This window comes from Rhineura floridana, chromosome 4 (genome assembly GCF_030035675.1).
Source record: "Rhineura floridana isolate rRhiFlo1 chromosome 4, rRhiFlo1.hap2, whole genome shotgun sequence".
Taxonomy (NCBI): domain Eukaryota; kingdom Metazoa; phylum Chordata; class Lepidosauria; order Squamata; family Rhineuridae; genus Rhineura; species Rhineura floridana.
Window position 1 is genome coordinate 189549933 of NC_084483.1, and position 17253 is coordinate 189567185.

Genomic DNA, 17253 nt, shown 5'->3' on the forward strand with positions numbered 1-17253 from the left:
GCTTTCACCCAGCAACAGCAATTTATCTCTCCCCCTCCCCATTTTGTGTGTGTGTGTTGGCACAACATTCAGCCTGACGAAGAATTAGGATAAATTCGGAAGTTTGCTCACTCCTTTGTGACCTTTCAGTTGGCCTTAATCAAGATATAGCCGCTACCGTAACTCCTAGTTTTATCCTTCTTAAAAGTGTTTCTGTAGGGCACTGCGCCGAGCCCAAACAACACCCCGTGACGATGGCGGCTAATGTTACCCGCCCCCCAAAATCAGCCCAGTGAAGACAGTCGCTTTTATGGCCGTCTCCTTCAAGACCGCTTTAGCGGGAACCATCCTTTACTACCCTATAAACCACAAATCTTCCCCTCCCAGGCATCATCGTCTAAGGCAGGCCGCGCGCCCGGTGCCCGTTGGCAGCGGTAAAGGCGAAAGCGCGCCTGAACGTGCCCCCACTCTCTCCTTTCCTCGGGCAATAAAGGATCCAGCGCCAGACGTTGGAAGGGGCGGGAGAAGTAACAGACAAAGAGGAGGGTTGCTCCAATTGTGACAGGCGTCCGAATTCTCCAGTCGCACGTTCCGGAGCCTGTGAGAAGAGTCTCCTTTAGCCAAACACGACTTCGATCCCACAAGTCGCTCCAATCGCAGGGCAGGGGCTGCACCGCCTCCTTCCCCTCTCCGTTCATGGGTATAGCTGCGGTTCTTCTCTGAGGCGAATTCCTTCGCAGCATCACCGACGGGCCCATTTCATCGGCCTTATCACCTCGCCCTATTTGTGGGTTTGTGCGCAGGTTGCGGAGCCCCACGTATATATTCCCTCCCACGTTTAGCAGAGCCGCCGCCATGTCCTCGCCGTCTTCTGGGGAACAGTACGAGGAAGAGGAGGACGGCGCCTACGAGAGCCAGGCCAAGCGGCTGAAGCCCAGCGCAGCCGCCGAGGAGGGTGAGATCGAGTATGGAGCTGAAGAGGGCGAGAGTCGCAGGGAGAAGGCTGCGCCTCGCACGGGAGGCTTCTCCGGAGGGGTAAGGCGAACCGGCGCTAAACGCCACCCTTTTATAATCCCGCCTTTCACGGGACGTGCAGGGAATGAAAGAAGGAGAGGTAGAGGCGCGCAGCCCCATCCTCAGTGTGTTTACTCGGAAGTAAGTCTCCAGCGCGACTTACTTCCAAATTGGCTAGCGTGGAATTGCAGTCTTAATACTTACAGGTCCTCCGCGACCCCACCCCAAAACACGCACGCAAACAAGATGGAAAGGAGAAGGGGATCTTACCCCCCCCCTAGTCTTTTAATTAAACAAGCATGTGAGAAGAAGACCGGGTATGTTCCAGAGGAATTAGGCCGTCATAGCGAATATCATTTTTAAAAAATATGGCATCTGATCGTGGGAGAACCTTTAGTGGGCCACAGAGACCACTTCGTCCGATGAATTTGTGCCTTTGCCACAAATTATCAATCTGTTAAGGCTGCTTGGTTGCCACAAGGCTGAGGATATGTAACTCCACGTTTCTCCCTCAAAAGATTTGTTGTGCAAAAGACGAATATTTCTTCTCACTGTCTCCTTATCTAATAAAATGATGGGGAGAGGGAGGTGTGTCTTTCCATTGTCCACTTTTCTGAAGGTTTGTTCTCACTAGTAAACCTGAATTGCATTGCATTTGTAACTCCATCTTTTTTCTCCGCCGTTTCAATAAAAGAAAAAGAGAGAGGAGAATTGTGGTTGGAAGCTGAGTATTGCAGTCCCTTTCCTCCATATATGTGCATACATTTTTGCTCTGTTTCATTAGAAGCATAAGATTTGTGCTTCGAGTGTGAGGAATGCTGACTGCCTCTCTCTTTTGCTTGCAAGGAAGTATATTGGGGTGGAGAGAGGGTACTCTGGCAGCCATCGCCTTTTCATAAAGAGCCCTGCAGCACTTGGCAGGGAGTGTATTTGTCCTCTCTGTATGTGCGTCATACCCATGAACCAAGAAAACTACACAGTAGAGAACTGGAGGGTTTTTGTCCTTTATTAATTAGCTCATCAGCAGCATATCAAACAAACCTAATGAAATTGTGGAAGACTGAGGATTCTCAAGAAAAGGCTGGACCTTTAGGGGAAACTTTCAGTACTGTGGGCTAATCCTCTGTTAGGGAAGGATAAATATATTTGAATTTTTTTTATTAGCACAGTTTTATTAATTAGTAAATAACATTGAAAGAACCTTTGTTGTTGGACATGTACTTGCCCTGATGCACAGTCTATGCTCTGGACAAGAGGCTACTGTAAGGACAGAATATGGAGAAACTGATTGGTTCCCAATCGGAAAGGGTGTGCAACAGGGGTGTATTTTATCACCCTATTTATTTAATCTATATGAAGAACATATCATACGGAAAGCAGGATTGGACCAAGAAGAAGGAGGTATGAAAACTGGACAGAGAAATATCAATATTTTAAGATATGCAGACAATACCATACTACTAGCAGAAACCTGTAATGATTTGAAATGGATGCTGGTGAAAGTTCAAGAGGAAAGCACAAAAGCAGGACTACAGCTGAATGTCAAGACTAAAGCAATGACAACAGAAGATTTATGTATCTCTAAAGTTGGCAATGAGGACATTGAACTTGTCAAGGATTATCAATACCTTGGCACAGTCATTAACCAAAATGGAGACAATAGTCAAGAAATTAGAAGAAGGCTGGGACTGGGAAGGGCAGCTATGAGAGAACTAGAAAAGGTCCTCAAATGCAAAGATGTATCACTGAACACCAAAGTCAGGATCATTCAGACCATGGTAGTCCCAATCTCTATGTTATGGGTGTGAAAGTTGGACAGTGAAAAAAAGTGGATTAGAGAAAAATCAACTCATTTGAAATGTGGTGTTGGAGGAGAGCTTTGCGGATAGCATGGACCGCGAAAAAGACAAATAATTGAGTGTTAGAACAAATTAAACCAGAACTATCACTAGAAGCTAAAATGATGAAACTGAGGTTATCATACCTTGGACACATAATGAGAAGACATGATTCACTAGAAAAGACAATAATGCAGGGAAAACCAGAAGGGAGTAGAAAAAGAGGAAGGCCAAACAAGAGATGGATTGATTCCATAAAGGAAGCCACAGACCTGAATTTACAAGATCTGAACAGGGTGGTTCACGACAGATGCTATTGGACTTCGCTGATTCATAGGATTGCCATAAGTCAAAATTGACTTGAAGGCACATAACAACAACATGGTCTGGAACACTAATTCGAATTCTGTAGATCAGTGGTTCCCAACCTTTATGAGTACTGGACCCCCTTTTTAAACTCAAAAATTTTTGTGACCCCCCCACATGCTAATTGTTGTAATTTTAGTATCTGTTAATTGAAAAAAAAACATAATGAAGTGTTTAGTAATGTCATTTTTTATTCATCTCAACAAAAAAAGACACAACATACACAAAGCAAGTGTTATGGAAAAATATTCAGTATTCAGGAGGATACAGAGTGGGAATGGAGATATATTTATCTTTTCTATTCTGTTCAGAAAGTAATCAGAAGCAAATATTAGGCTGCTTACTACAAATCAGAATGTGACATTTAATGCTCTTTGCTTTCTTGACCATCCTGATCCTTCAGCCTCTATCTCTGTTCTAGCCCACTTCTTATATGGTCATAAGCAAAGTGCAAGATTTCTCCAGAGGTTCCTCTTCACCTCCTTCACCTTCTCTCAACTTCCTGTTTCAGATGTTACAAAGAAATGTGTTTAAGGCTGCCTTGGTATCATCAGCCCACATATGTTCACTGCAAGTTCTACTTTGAACATTGCAAATGCATTCCCCAGCAGAAAACACACACACACATACACACACACAGGGAGAGAGAGAGGGAGAGGGAGAGGGAGAGAGAGGGGCTCCCAAAACACCCATACCCAGGGACTTCCACCCCCACACGCGTGCAGGTGCACAAGCATACACACAGACTCACTCACTCACCAGAACAGGTCCCTCCCCAAGTGAATCTGCTCAGATAATTACTTCTGAAACCCGCGTTCTGAAGAAGAGTGAAACCAGGCCACATTCACACCATGCATTTACTCTGCTATTATTCCACTTTTAATACTCATGGCTTCCCCTCAAAAAGCCTGGGAAGTATAGTTTATCAAGGGTGCTGACAGTTGTTAGGAGGCTCCTGTTCTCCTCAGAGAGCTACAATTCACTGAGTGGTTTAACGTTCCAACGCTTTTCTCCCAGTAAACTCTGGGAATTGTAGATCTGTGAGGGGAACGAGGGCCTTGTAACAACTCTCAGCACCCTTAAGAAGCATACTTTGGGGGAAGCCATGACTTTTTCAAGTGGAATAATAGTGGAATAAATGTACAGTATGAATGCAGGCCAAGAGTGTCCAGGTGACCAAATGATTAAGTGTTGACAGGCTCTTAAATCCATGGTATAACTGAGTTAATGAGAAGGCTGGTGCTGTTTTGCAGCTGTCAGAGATTGGACGTCTGGTTTAAGTGATGTAAGTTTCAGCCTTAAATCTGGTTCCACATCTAACTTGTTTCGATATTTTGATTTCAATGCAACAAGTGCAGAAAATCCCCTTTCACAAACATAAGTTGTAGGAAAAGGCATCAGGTACTTCAAAGCCTTATCAGAGAGTTCTGGGTACTCAGAATGAACATATAGCCATAAGTCAGACAGGTGCTTCTGTGTGAAGAGTAACTTTAAAGATTTGTCACATGCAAGTTCTATTAAGCTGTTTTGTTCTTTTGGTGTCAGGTCTGAGAGTATAGCATTATCAGCACTCACAAAGGGGTTTCTAATCCAGTCGTATCTTGACTCAGGAACAGGAAAGTAGTCACGCAGCTGTACTTGGAGGCTTTGCAGGTGTTTATTTGTGTCACATTCTACTTTATCAGATAATCGCATTTGTGATGTGATTAAGAAATCTGAAAGACATGGAAATGATTCGTACTTGGATTGATTCAGTTGACAAGACCACAGGTCTTCTATTTTATCCTGGACTTTGAACATATTTACATCCTTTCCTTGAAGACTTAAGTTGAGTCCATTTAAATGGCTGAATATATCACCTAAATATGCCAATTTTGCTAACCAAGAAAAGTAATTGAGGTGAAGCGAATACTGAGATTTTGATTCAAGCAGGAAATCCTCACTTCATCTCGCAACTCAGATTGGTGAGTCAGAACCTTCCCTCGAGAAAGCCAATGGATTTCTGTATGTAGAAGTAGTTGACGGTGATCACTGCCCATCTCCTCACACAGAGCTGCAAAAATGCTTGAATTTAGAGGGCGTGTCTTAATGAAATTAACAGTTTTCACGGAGACATCTAAAACAGTCTTGAGCTCAGGGCATTTTCTTTGTTGCTAGTGATTCCGTGTGAATGCAGCAGTGAATAAATTTTACATCTGGTGACACAGCTTTTACACAAGCGACAACAGCATTATACTGGCCTGTCATAGCACGAGCCCCATCACTACTAATTCCATCACAGTTTGACCAGTCAATATTGTTCTCCTTTATAAAGTCATTCAAAATTCTAAAAATATCATCTGAGGTTGCCCGTGTTTGCAGTGATCTGCAAAAGAGAAGGTCCTCATTAATACTTCCATCGCATTCATATCTAACAATATTGGCTAGGTTTGAAATGTCTGTGGATTCATCAAGTTGAAGAGCATAGACGTGACTATTATATATATTTTTAATCAACTGTTCCTTGACGTTCTCAGCCATCTCCCCAATTCTGCGTTGAACTGTATTATTTGATAATGAAACAGCATCCAGTTCTTTGCAAGCCTTCTCTCCCAACATTGTACTCACTATTTTCTTCGCAGCTGGTAATATTAATTGTTCTCCAATTATATGTGGCTTTCCTGCCCTTGCTATCAGAAAAGCAACTTGATAAGAGGCTTCCACTGCATTTGAATTATCAGAACTTGCCACTGTATGCTGCAGCAGTTTGCAACTTTTATTTAGATCTATGAGTTTCCTTTGAAAAATTTCCACTGGTTTTCCTGCACAATTACAGTGTTTGGTTTCTAAATGTTGCCTAAGTTGGCTGGGTTTTAAGCTTTCATTTGAGAGTATCTCAAAACAAATCACGCACAATGGTCTTTGGTCGTTTTCAGAACCAGTCCATGTAAAACCCATATTTAGAAAACTAGAACAATATTTCCGCATGTTTTGCTTGTTTTGTCTGTGCTGCAGGGTTTCACTACTTTCACGTTGTTCATTTTCTTCTTTCCTTTTCAGTCTACCTGGTTTCAGCCACCTATTCATTGTGTTTGACACCCAGCAGAGTTAGATACTGAAATTAGATAGTAAAAAATGATCTTCATTAATATTTATGCACTACTTTCTCAAGCTTGTTAAACAATTTTATATTAGTGTATTTGAAATGTGGTATTGGATGAGAGCTTTGTGCATACCATGGACTGCAAAATAGACAAATAATTGGGTGTTAGAACAAATTAAATCAGAACTATCACTAGAAGCTAGAACGATGAAACTTTGGTTATCATACTTTGGACACATCATGAGAAGACAGGATTCAATAGAAAAGACAATAATACTAGGAAAAACAGAAGGGAGTAGCACTTTATCCTTCAGTCCCTTCTCTATCTGCCTTGATTATTTAAAGTCCAATACTCAAAAGTAAAGGAAAGTTAGTCAAGACACTTTTTGGACATGAGTCTTTTACGTCTGTACCTGACTGACTTCCCTCTTTATGACATCTTGGCACTTTTCTGATTTCCAGTCGTACCTTTCCTGAAGTTGTCCTATATTCACTAAGCTTTCTTCTTTCTTATGTTTTCTATTTTCTATTCTTGCACACACGAAGACTTCACCTCTCTTCTCTCACTTCCTATCAGATTACTGGGACAAAGGAAAGAGGGGAGGAGAAGAAAGGAAAATATTAAGGGCTGGGTTTTTTCTAAAGGTTTTTCAAATAACAGGAAAGATCTCAAATAATTATCTCTCCCACTCTTTATAAAGAATCCAAAGTCATTCCCCACATAGGTTACCAGCAACTTCCCCTCCCTCTTTGCTTCTCTCATAAACACAGAAGCAGCATGTAACCCTCTGTCTCTCATCTCTCTCACCCACCCACCAGTACCCACCTACCCTCCTCTATTTTGTTTTGGCTTCTTCTCTCCCCCCCTTTCTCCTCCCCCCCCTCAGAGAAGGGATTCCTCTTACTTTTCAAGAAGCTACCCTACCAGGAGGGAAGAAGAACACATCCCTTCTGATTTTTTGAGCCCAGCGCTGCTCCCCCTTCATGAGAGAGGAGAAAAGTGTCTCTGCAAAAGCCGCTCCTGCCTCCACTCCCTTGTCCCTTTGGTTTTCTATCTGGGCTGGTTTCCTCCTGTATGCCGTGTTTGGCAGGAAAGTGTGCAATATAGGTACTCTAGAATGGGAGTGATCCAGATCGCACGTGTAGTGGCTTCCAGGCAGAAAATTACCAGATATAGAATGCATGTTGAGTAATTTTAAGCTGTGCAGCCACTATGCATGCAAGCTGAATCACTTCTATTCAAAAGAGCTTGCAGTGCACACCTTCCCACTCAGCCCAAAGCATGAATGAAGAACCTGCTCTCTAATTAGGCCTTGTTCTGTTGCTGAATTGCTCAGAGGCCTTGCTGACAAAGGCAGGAATTGGGACCCTTGCTGAGGGCGGGCCAGGCTCCTGTTGCTGTTGTGCCTGCTTCCCTCCCACCCCAGCCATGGTCGCCCTGGCCTCACCTCCAACTAAGTGGCCGCTGCCACGGCTCCTGCTGCTGTTGCGCCTGCTTCCCTCCCACTCCCTCCGAGGTCGCCCTGGCCTTCAACTAAGCAGCCACTGCCAATACTGCCAACGCAGTGCACGGACTGCCGAGTCACATCTGTCCTCGGCACACAAGCAGGGGCCAACTGGCGTGCTACAGCCAAGCCCCGCCTGGAGGGGAGGGAATAGACTCCTCCTCTGCTAAAGCTGGCTGGGAGGCCCACAGAGCAGAGCCCTACCCCCAGCGCACGCGCACTGACTGCAGTCCCCTCAGGGACTAAATTGGCAGAGGTGGGGGAGAAGCAGCTGAAGCAGCCCCAGCCTCCCGTCCCCATCCCCTCCCCCTCTGTTCAGCACTCACGGTGGTGCTGTCATGGCTAGTAGGCAGGCTCTGTCCTCCCCGCCTCCAAACTTGTGGTGGCGGCAGCAGCGGCATTTCCTCTGCAGTCTGCACTCTTGTTCGCGGCCCCCTTTTTACTGGTTTGCGACCCCCTAGGGGGCTGTGGCCCCCAGGTTGGGAATCACTGCTATAGAGCTCTACATTTCCCCATATACAACCAACACAGCACAAATAAATGGTTCAACTTCAAACATTTGTGCTGTTACTACGAAAACATAGTCCCTGAACTACTACACTGTGTTAAGCATATTATACAGGCAAGCAAGTGGCTGTATACTATAGCAAGCATGGATTTTTCGCATCCACAGTGTTAAATTGAAAATGCCCCCTATGGCATAGGGCCTATGCTATTCTGATGCTTCCCATAAGCTCATTTCAAAACAAAACCTTACAAAATTTATAGTACTGAACTCAGAATCGCTTGCTTAACACCTTCTAAATTTTCATAGCAATACACAAAACAGTCAGAGAGAATCAAGAGTTCAAAGTGTAAAAAGGGGGGGGGGAAACAGACCGCTTTGGGACTTTTTCCTCTTGGAGTTCTCATAATTTGTTGAAATTAATTAAAAATCAACCATTTTCACAGAGTAGCTGTAATCCTATTACTGACTTTGCCGCATACTCTGACCTTCATCTTCTGGAGTTTAAAAGTTTAAAAAATGCCTGTATGATTTTAAATTAATTTAAGAATTTTAGGATTGGAGTCAATGATAGGGCTGGGCATGCTCAGTAAGAACCAACTGTCAGTGTTGTAAAAGCCAGACTCACAGCTGCTTGGCTTGGCTGATCGGGGCCACACCAGACTTTGATTTCACATTAGACAGTCATGGCTTCCCCCAGAGAATACTGGGAAGTGTAGTTTATGAAGGGTGCTGAGACGAGACTCCTATTCCCCTGACAGAGCACCAGTGGCCAGAGTGGTTTAACAGTCGGCTGCTCTGATTGAAGCTCTGTGAAGAGAACAGGACATCTCATAGCAACTCTCAACACCCTTCACCAACTATACTTCCCAGGATTCTTTGGGAGAAGCCATGACTGTCTAAAGTGAAATAAAGGTCTGATGTGGATGTGGCCAGTGGGAGACGACATATGCCTGCTGCAGAATAAAAAGGTGGGGAAAATGCTGAAAAATGATACTTTTCACAATGTTTTCATTTCTTTCATTATTCATCTTAGAAATCTGTGTCAAATTTATTTTTATTAATTTCAAAGCCTATTTATGATGGTGATGACAGCTTTTTGTGTTTGAAACTGGAGGTTATACTCGTATTTCTATGTGGGGCGCATTAACAGTTGAATCTGAAACTGCAGTTTGATGTAAAATCAGACTGATTACAATATGCAGAGCTGCCCCTAGGCACCAGGAAGTGGAGCAGTTGCCCTGGGCCCTGCGCTGGGGGGGCGTGCTCGGCGATGAGAAGCTGGGCTGAAGCAGAGTTTTTTCTCTTCAGCTGTGCAGTCTTGCCAGCTGCTTCCCGCTCTTGGGGAATCTCCTGCTCTTCGGCTGCATGCCTGAGCGGGTTTTCCCCTCTCCGCTCATCAGCTGTGAAGCGGGTGTGCGTGCGGCGCTAGATAATTTTAGGCGGGAGGTTTGAATCCCCTGCCCGAGTGGCTTCCTTGTGCTGCCTGCTGCCCGCTCATCATCTGTGCAGCGCGTTTACAGGCAGCGCTTGCTGGCTTATTCTGGGCGGGAGGTTTGAAAGAGAGAAAGAATGTGGGGGGGGCAACTATGCTTTTGCCCTGGGCCCCGCACATACTAAGGACAGGCCTGACAATATGTTGCTAGTTAAGCAATGACTCCCTGTTGGAAAAACAAACTTGGCTTGCCCAAGATGCACGTTTTCAGCCTGCTATGCTTAAACTACTCCACTTAAGGAATTGTGGGCATGGTCAATTAAAAACATAGAGAGCACCTAGAATTTTGCTGGAATATATTTCACCTCCCTCTGTTTTATCTTGTGCAAACTGAGACGCTCCTCATGTCCATTGGAAACTATTCTGCAGAACAGTCAGTACCATTATTCCACAATTCTTTTTGGAGGTTTTTTTTAGCATTGCAAAGTGTTGCTCTACTTCACATATTCACAGAAACAGAAGCAAAAGATTTACTATAGGAAACTTCACTAAAATTGCAAGGTAAATCAAACATATTTAAAGTGAGCATCTGAACTATATCAACTGTTTTAATATTGTTGCTTCCTCCCTACTAAAACAAGATCAGCACAGCACATATCTTGTTTCTGTTCTTTGGACTGACTGCAAGTACTGCCACCACTCACCATATGCTCAGAGGCACATGTTACCAAATTCTTCCAAGCTACACAGGAAGTGGATTGGACTGTGAAAGACCAACTGAATTTGTGTTTGCATTTTTAGAAATGTGTAGGGCAGTACAATATCTCAGAGAGGAGGTCAGGTCTCCTGCTCCCCTTGGTGCATTCACTATAGCTGCCCAGTTTCCCTCCTTTGTAAAGTTTGATAGAAATATCTGTTGGCTGTAGGTACGTTCTTAAATCACAAGGTTTTTTTGCTTATCAGTGAATATGTAAATGCTTACTGCAGAGTCACTCATCAAGCAACAAATTATATTGTCTTATCCATCTTACGATATTGCTGCACAGTTGAACAACCCTTTGTAATATGTGTAGTAATGTCTTAACAGTTAAACCATTATATACTTCTCAATGTGCATTAATCCCTTATTACATAAAATTGTTACTGTATTAAATATGTTGGTAAAACAAAATGTGGAACTTGCAAATGGCCTTAAAAAGTTAAAAGCATAGGACACGTGTACCGAGAAGCACGTAGTCTTCAATTCATATTTTCTATAGCTCTTACTAAAGGGCTTGATTAAAACAACCCTGTTGTAATGATTAGAGGGAGATATATTTTCTTTATATGTTGATTCATGCTGCAAAGTCACCTGATCTCTGTAGCTTTCTTACTCTTTATTTCCGTTGCCAGTTGATTCATATTCAGTTTCATTGTTAATCGAGTGTGGGACCGTTGTATTTTGCACTTTATTTAGGGCTTATGCAAGATGTTAAGAAATCTGTTGTATATTAAAAGACCCAAGATCTCCCCTTCATAAAAACCTCAAGACTCCACTTCGCTCCATTATGAGTATTATAACAAAACAAAACAAAAATACTAAGGCAAATCTGTTTTAAGTACTTAATTTTAGAAATTCTTACTTGGTCTTGCATATTTCACTATTAATGAGTTATGTTCAGATGTTGAGATTTGTCTTCCCTTATTCTGGAAGGTAAGGCTGGATTTTAAGCATTTTGCTTAGTATCCTATACTGTAGAGTCCTAGCCATTATCAGCAGTTATTTCATTGAAACGTATGCCTCATGGTCCATATAACATTCCTGTGCTGTTTGGGTTACAGAGCTCATGCCTGTAGGGGTGCTCATAAACAAGAAAAGGCTTTCAGATAGAATAGAATACCAATGTTACTTTATATATAATGTATTTCAAAAAAATCAGCAGGTTATTATGTTGGAAATATGTGGCTAACTTCAGATGATTCATGCTGGATTAATATTTTGGGATATCTCCTTGGTCTGAGCAGTATAGAATGTTAAATAATCTGCTGCTACTGCCGTTACTCTAAACTTGCCAGTTATCCAAAAGGCTTCTCTTTGGGGGGTTTGTGAAAATTATGGGTCTTAACCCAAAGATCATTAATGACTGGGTTTTCCATTGTTGACTACAGGAAGTAACACACCTCATTGGGACCTATGAGAGACTTTATTTCAAGCCTAACTGCTGTGGAGGAATGATTTTTGGGGTAGATAGGTTTACAGCTGGAGAAGAAACCCTCTCCTCTCTGTGTGCTGCAATTCCTCTGACCACCATCCCAGTTCACCCATTGGAGACAAGGGGAGTGTTTTTTTCAAGTGTCAAGGGAATGTAGCCTTTGGGCTGAAAAAGATTCTGAACCCTATTCTAGTGAGTGCTTGTGGAGCAAATCATACAGTTCTTCAAAGTTAGGCTGTCTGAAATAATGTCATCTCATTAAACTTTACAGTTGTTGGTTTTGATGCTGTGTTTTTTTGTACTGTTTTGGAAGATATGCTCTCTCTGCAAGAAGACCACATCTTCTCTGATAGGTTAAAAGGAAAAGCAACCTGTCTCTTCCAGTATTGAGATTGTCCTACCTGCCATACGTGTTATTGGGATGGAATACTGGTACTATTTGAGCACCAAGAATAAAATTCAAGTTTTTTTCCTCATCTGGAAAAGTTCAAAACTCTTGCAGCTCAATCCTATAAATATCTACTTGGAAGTCCCTTTGCGGTTGATGGGGCTTATGGGGATAATGTTTGCAGCTTTACAGTACCAGACTTGCAATTAGATATGGCACATCATGCTAAACTGTGGTTTTGTGCTGTGAACCTTGGACTTGGAGGAAGAGTTTGGAAGTTTTTGCTTTCCCTTAACTGCAGTTTGTTGTTTTTTGGGACGACAAACTAGTTAACATTAACTATGGTAAATTTCATAACACAATTTCTGAAGCTGGATTGTTGAAATTAATCATAGTAATTATTAAGCACAGTTTGTAGTTTGGACAACACAGGAAGCTGCTGTTAACTGAAAGCAAAAGACTGGAGATCATATAGGCCTGATGTTCACTGTGGCTTGTGGACATTGTGCAAAACCATGGTTTTTTTAGAAAGACATGCAAATCCTGTATATACATCTTTATAGTACAATGTAGTAAATATATTTAGTCATAACTTTTAGGCAGTGACATGGTTTTCCCAGATTTTTTTCTGGAAATTTTTCTAATGCCTTATAGTGATTTACTTTAGCATGTTTATTTTACTTGTTTTTATTTTTAAAAAGTTAAACTTTGAAATTGTCAAGCTTCCCTAATTTTGCATTTTCAATTTGCATCCATTCATTGTTACCAATGAACTTATGAAACACAAATTTTTCCATGTAAAAATAAAGCATGCTGGAAAATTTTCCACCTTGCACAACTGGTTTCAGGTTTGGGTTATGGTGCGGCAAGTATAAACTTGAGAGTGCTTTGCCTTTAATCACCCATAATATTTTATTTGATATGTTGAGATCTGAAAAATAAAGTCTAATGCTTGCTTTTGCTAGGATGCAGGTGGAAGTCATCACAAAGTTTCTGTTTCTCCTGTGGTCCATGTCCGAGGGCTCTGTGAATCAGTTGTGGAGGCAGATCTTGTGGAAGCTCTTGAAAAATTTGGAACTATATGGTATGTTTACTGTATACTATATCTTGAGTGACTCATAACAAACTTTGTAAAGCATCTTTTAAAAAACCTTCTTCAAGGGCTGTACTGAACTTAAACCTAAACTTAAGCATAGGCTTCAAGCATAGAAGCACCAAACCCTTTAAAAGTATATTTAGAGGCAGATAATTGCGCTGTTCCTTTACATGTGGTGGATGTAGCCTGTACATTAGATATTTATCATTTTATCCCTGAAACTTTGCCTTTTGGATTATAATAGAAAGATATGTTATGACTGATCCCTGTCAGTCGTTTGCCTGAAAAATATGCATATCTTGGCTGTAAACTAGGCTATGGTTTACAGACCTATTCTAAATGTATTGTAGATTTCAGAGTTTGTAATAAGAATTTCTCTATCGAGCATCTTTCAAGATCAACTTTAACTTATAATTTCTAATTGATAGACTTAGATAATGAAAGCTTACTAATGATTTTGTTGTTTTTCCTGTAGTTATGTGATGATGATGCCATTTAAACGCCAGGCTTTGGTGGAATTTGAGGATATTGAAAGTGCCAAAAAATGTGTGACATTTGCAGCAGATGAGCCAGTATATATAGCAGGTCAACAAGCATTTTTCAATTACTCTACAAGCAAAAGAATTACTCGTCCAGGAAACACAGATGACCCCTCTGGTGGGAACAAAGTTCTGCTGTTGTCAATCCAGAACCCTCTATATCCAATTACAGTGGTATGTCTTACTCTTAGGCATAATATTTTCCTACAGTTTACACATGCCTGAAGAGTTCTTCCTCCTGTCTCATATCTTGCACTGATGTGCCTCAGAGGCCTGGTTTGCATATAATGCTAAGCCAAACCATAGCTCAGCACATAAGAACATAAGAAGAGCCTGTGAGATCAGGCCAGTAGTCCATCTAATCCAACATCCTGTTCACACAGTGGCCAATCAGAAGCCTGTGGAAAGCCCCCAAGTAAGACCCTGAGCGTGAGAACACTCTCCCCTCCTGCAGTTTCCAGCAACTGGTATTCATAAACATATTGCCTTCAGAAACATACTGCATGAATGAGCAAATGTGTGGTCTCCCAGAGAAGATATTTTGGCTGCTTTGCTTTTCCTTTGGTGGTTGTGCTGCTGTGCTGTGCTAAGCCATTGTTTGGCTTATCATGTCATCCAAACCTAGGCTCACGGTTTAGCGCTCTCTAGATAAACAACAAACTGTAACCAAGCTTTGTCCTATGGTTTACAGCTTGTGTCTTCTCTGGGAGGGTAAAACCAGAGCCTGGCTTCAAAAGACATGCTGAGGCGAACTGTGGCTTAGCTCAGCGACCAGAAGAAAAGCTATATATATATATAAAGCTACACTGACTAAGCTATAATTTGGCGTAGCATTACATGTGAACAGAGACATGCAGTGGCACTTTCATTTTACAATGCAAATGAAAATATCTACACAGATGCACATGTTATCCTTTATTTGTTCCATGCAAACAGACAGTTGGAGATGATACTGTTTCATTAACATAGATTTGTGCAGCATCAGAGTTACTTTGATCAGACAATTGTTTGGTTCTGTCCTAAAGTCTCTGATGAATGTTTTTGCCAATTGTTTTAGCAAACTACCAATCCATAATTGGTAGGAAAAGAGCTGGTGACGAAATTGCTTCCCTTCCCATTCGGCAACATCTCACAATACACGTTTTTACTAGGAAGTGCCAATGGCTTGTTTCTCTACATTGTTCAGACTTTACTTGTTACTGCTTTTTAATTTTTGTGCTATAGTTGTACATGCCTTAATGGATCTCATATGATGTAATATTCAGTGATTTAATCTGGATTGTTTTCTTCTGCTGAAAGCTTTTTTGCTAGAGGATAAATCTAAACATATTTAAAGTCTAGTATTTAAAAACTGGCTTCAATTTGGCTAGATTTAAAGACAGAAACTTAATACTAGTATCCTATAGACTGGTATATTTTCAGCTTGTCTCGGATCAACCGTCTTGCTTTTTAATCATGCTGACATTCTTATATAAGGCAGCCAAGTGTACGAAACATGATGTCTAGGTTCACACTGTCTTTGTGTTATGGAACCCTACCCTAGCACTTAGGTAAAATCTATATGTTTGCTGGTAATTTTAAGACCTTGGGTTTTAGTGACAATATTTGAGCCCTCCAAACTGAGCTTTTGTTCTTCCATTTTCTCCGCATACTTTGAGGTTTTTGAAATAATGATTGTTTCTCTTTTGCTTATCCCCAATTTATAGGTGGTATAAGTTCAAACTTATTTAAGGTCATGAGAATTTTGGCAATCTTAGCTAGTTTGAAGAAACATTTGAAGCATATGGAGATAAACTAAATTTAGGCTTGCTGTTTTGAATTGCTTTTGATGTTAATCTTCTGCTAGAATGTTTCTTTTTCTCACATTACTACATAGAGAAGGCAGCGAAATATTACAGGGATAAATGTGTTTTTAAAATCTGAAATATTCCATAAAATATATTTAAACAATTACAAGTAACAAACAATCCTATGTCCATCCAACCCCCTCCCTCCCTCAAAGGTATGGACACGAGAACAAGCATCTGTTGAATAGCACCAACCTGAAGTTGTTCATGTGTTAGTGGAGGAGTACAGTTCTTCTTAGATGCATAAGTTATAAATGGGTACCATATCTCCTAAAAGGGATAAATGCACTTTTTGATCTATGTGTAATATACAAGAGGCTTTATGTTGAAAAGTAAATCCAAATTACCTGTCTAAACATTGGTTGTTTTGTTTTGTGCACTAATAAAATTTTGGAAAGCATTTGTCGGATAAAGCTTCAAATGTCTGCGTATTTTCCTCCTACAGGATGTCCTGTATACGGTGTGCAACCCTGTTGGGAAAGTACAGCGTATTGTCATATTCAAGAGGAATGGAATACAAGCCATGGTTGAATATCCTTTTTATGGCTTTTTTGGTCGTTTTGTGTGAAGATTATATTGTGGGGTTCATCTAACTAAATGCTAGGGATTCCAGAGTGGCACAATAGGGGGAATTGTTCTTCTACTTGTGTCCCTCTCATTTTAATCCTGTCAGGCAAGCAGCTGTGCTAGGTAACCAGAGGGAACCATCTCTTTGCATATCATCCCCCTGGCTGAGTGAGTGTCTGCCTCCTTTATTTTTAGCAGCAGCGCAAATCCTGTCGGCCAGAGGGAGCATCCCCATTTCACTTCTGCTCGGCTCTCCTTCCAGCCATGGAAAGGATTTTGAGTGGCTATATTTGCATCAGCTGTCCATGACACCCTCTTGGTTTTCTTGTCATTTCTTAGTACAAGGCTTCCCAGTCCTTCCTACTTGAGTAGACTCATATTCATGCTGAGAGCAATATAGACTGTTCCCTATATTGTTGTTGTTATGTGACTTCAAGTCAATTATGACTTATAGCGACCCTATGAATCAGCGACCTCCAATAGCATCTGTCGTGAACCACCCTGTTCAGATCTTGTAAGTTCAAGTCTGTGGCTCCCTTTATGGAATCAATCCATCTCTTGTTTGGCCTTTTTTCTTTTTCTACTCCCTTCTGTTTTCCCCAGCATTCTTGTTTCCTCTAGTGAATTGTGTCTTCTCGTTATGTGTCCAAAGTATGGTAACCTCAGTTTCATCATTTTAGCTTCTAGTGATAGTTCTGGTTTAATTTGTTCTGACATCCAATTATTTGTCTTTTTTCGCTGTCCATGGTATGCACAAAGTTCTAATCCAACACCACATTTCAAATGAGTAGATTTTTCTCTTACCCACTTTTTTCACTGTCCAACTTTTATATCCATACATAGAGATTGGGACTACCATGGTCTGAATGATCCTGACTTTTGTGTTCAGTGAGACATATT

General features: G+C 41.5%; 1 protein-coding gene across 1 annotated transcript in view; it reads left to right on the forward strand.

Moving 5' to 3' along the window:
* Positions 1 to 557: 557 nt before the first annotated feature.
* The window catches only part of HNRNPLL (heterogeneous nuclear ribonucleoprotein L like), a 30707-nt gene continuing 14011 nt past the window's right edge, over positions 558 to 17253 (forward strand). Inside the window, exons 1-4 of the mRNA XM_061625607.1 lie at positions 558 to 1014; positions 13270 to 13388; positions 13876 to 14113; positions 16232 to 16317. Of these exons, the coding sequence (XP_061481591.1) occupies positions 835 to 1014; positions 13270 to 13388; positions 13876 to 14113; positions 16232 to 16317 (623 nt within the window). The 5' untranslated portion in view covers positions 558 to 834. The remainder of the gene's footprint in view (positions 1015 to 13269; positions 13389 to 13875; positions 14114 to 16231; positions 16318 to 17253) is intronic.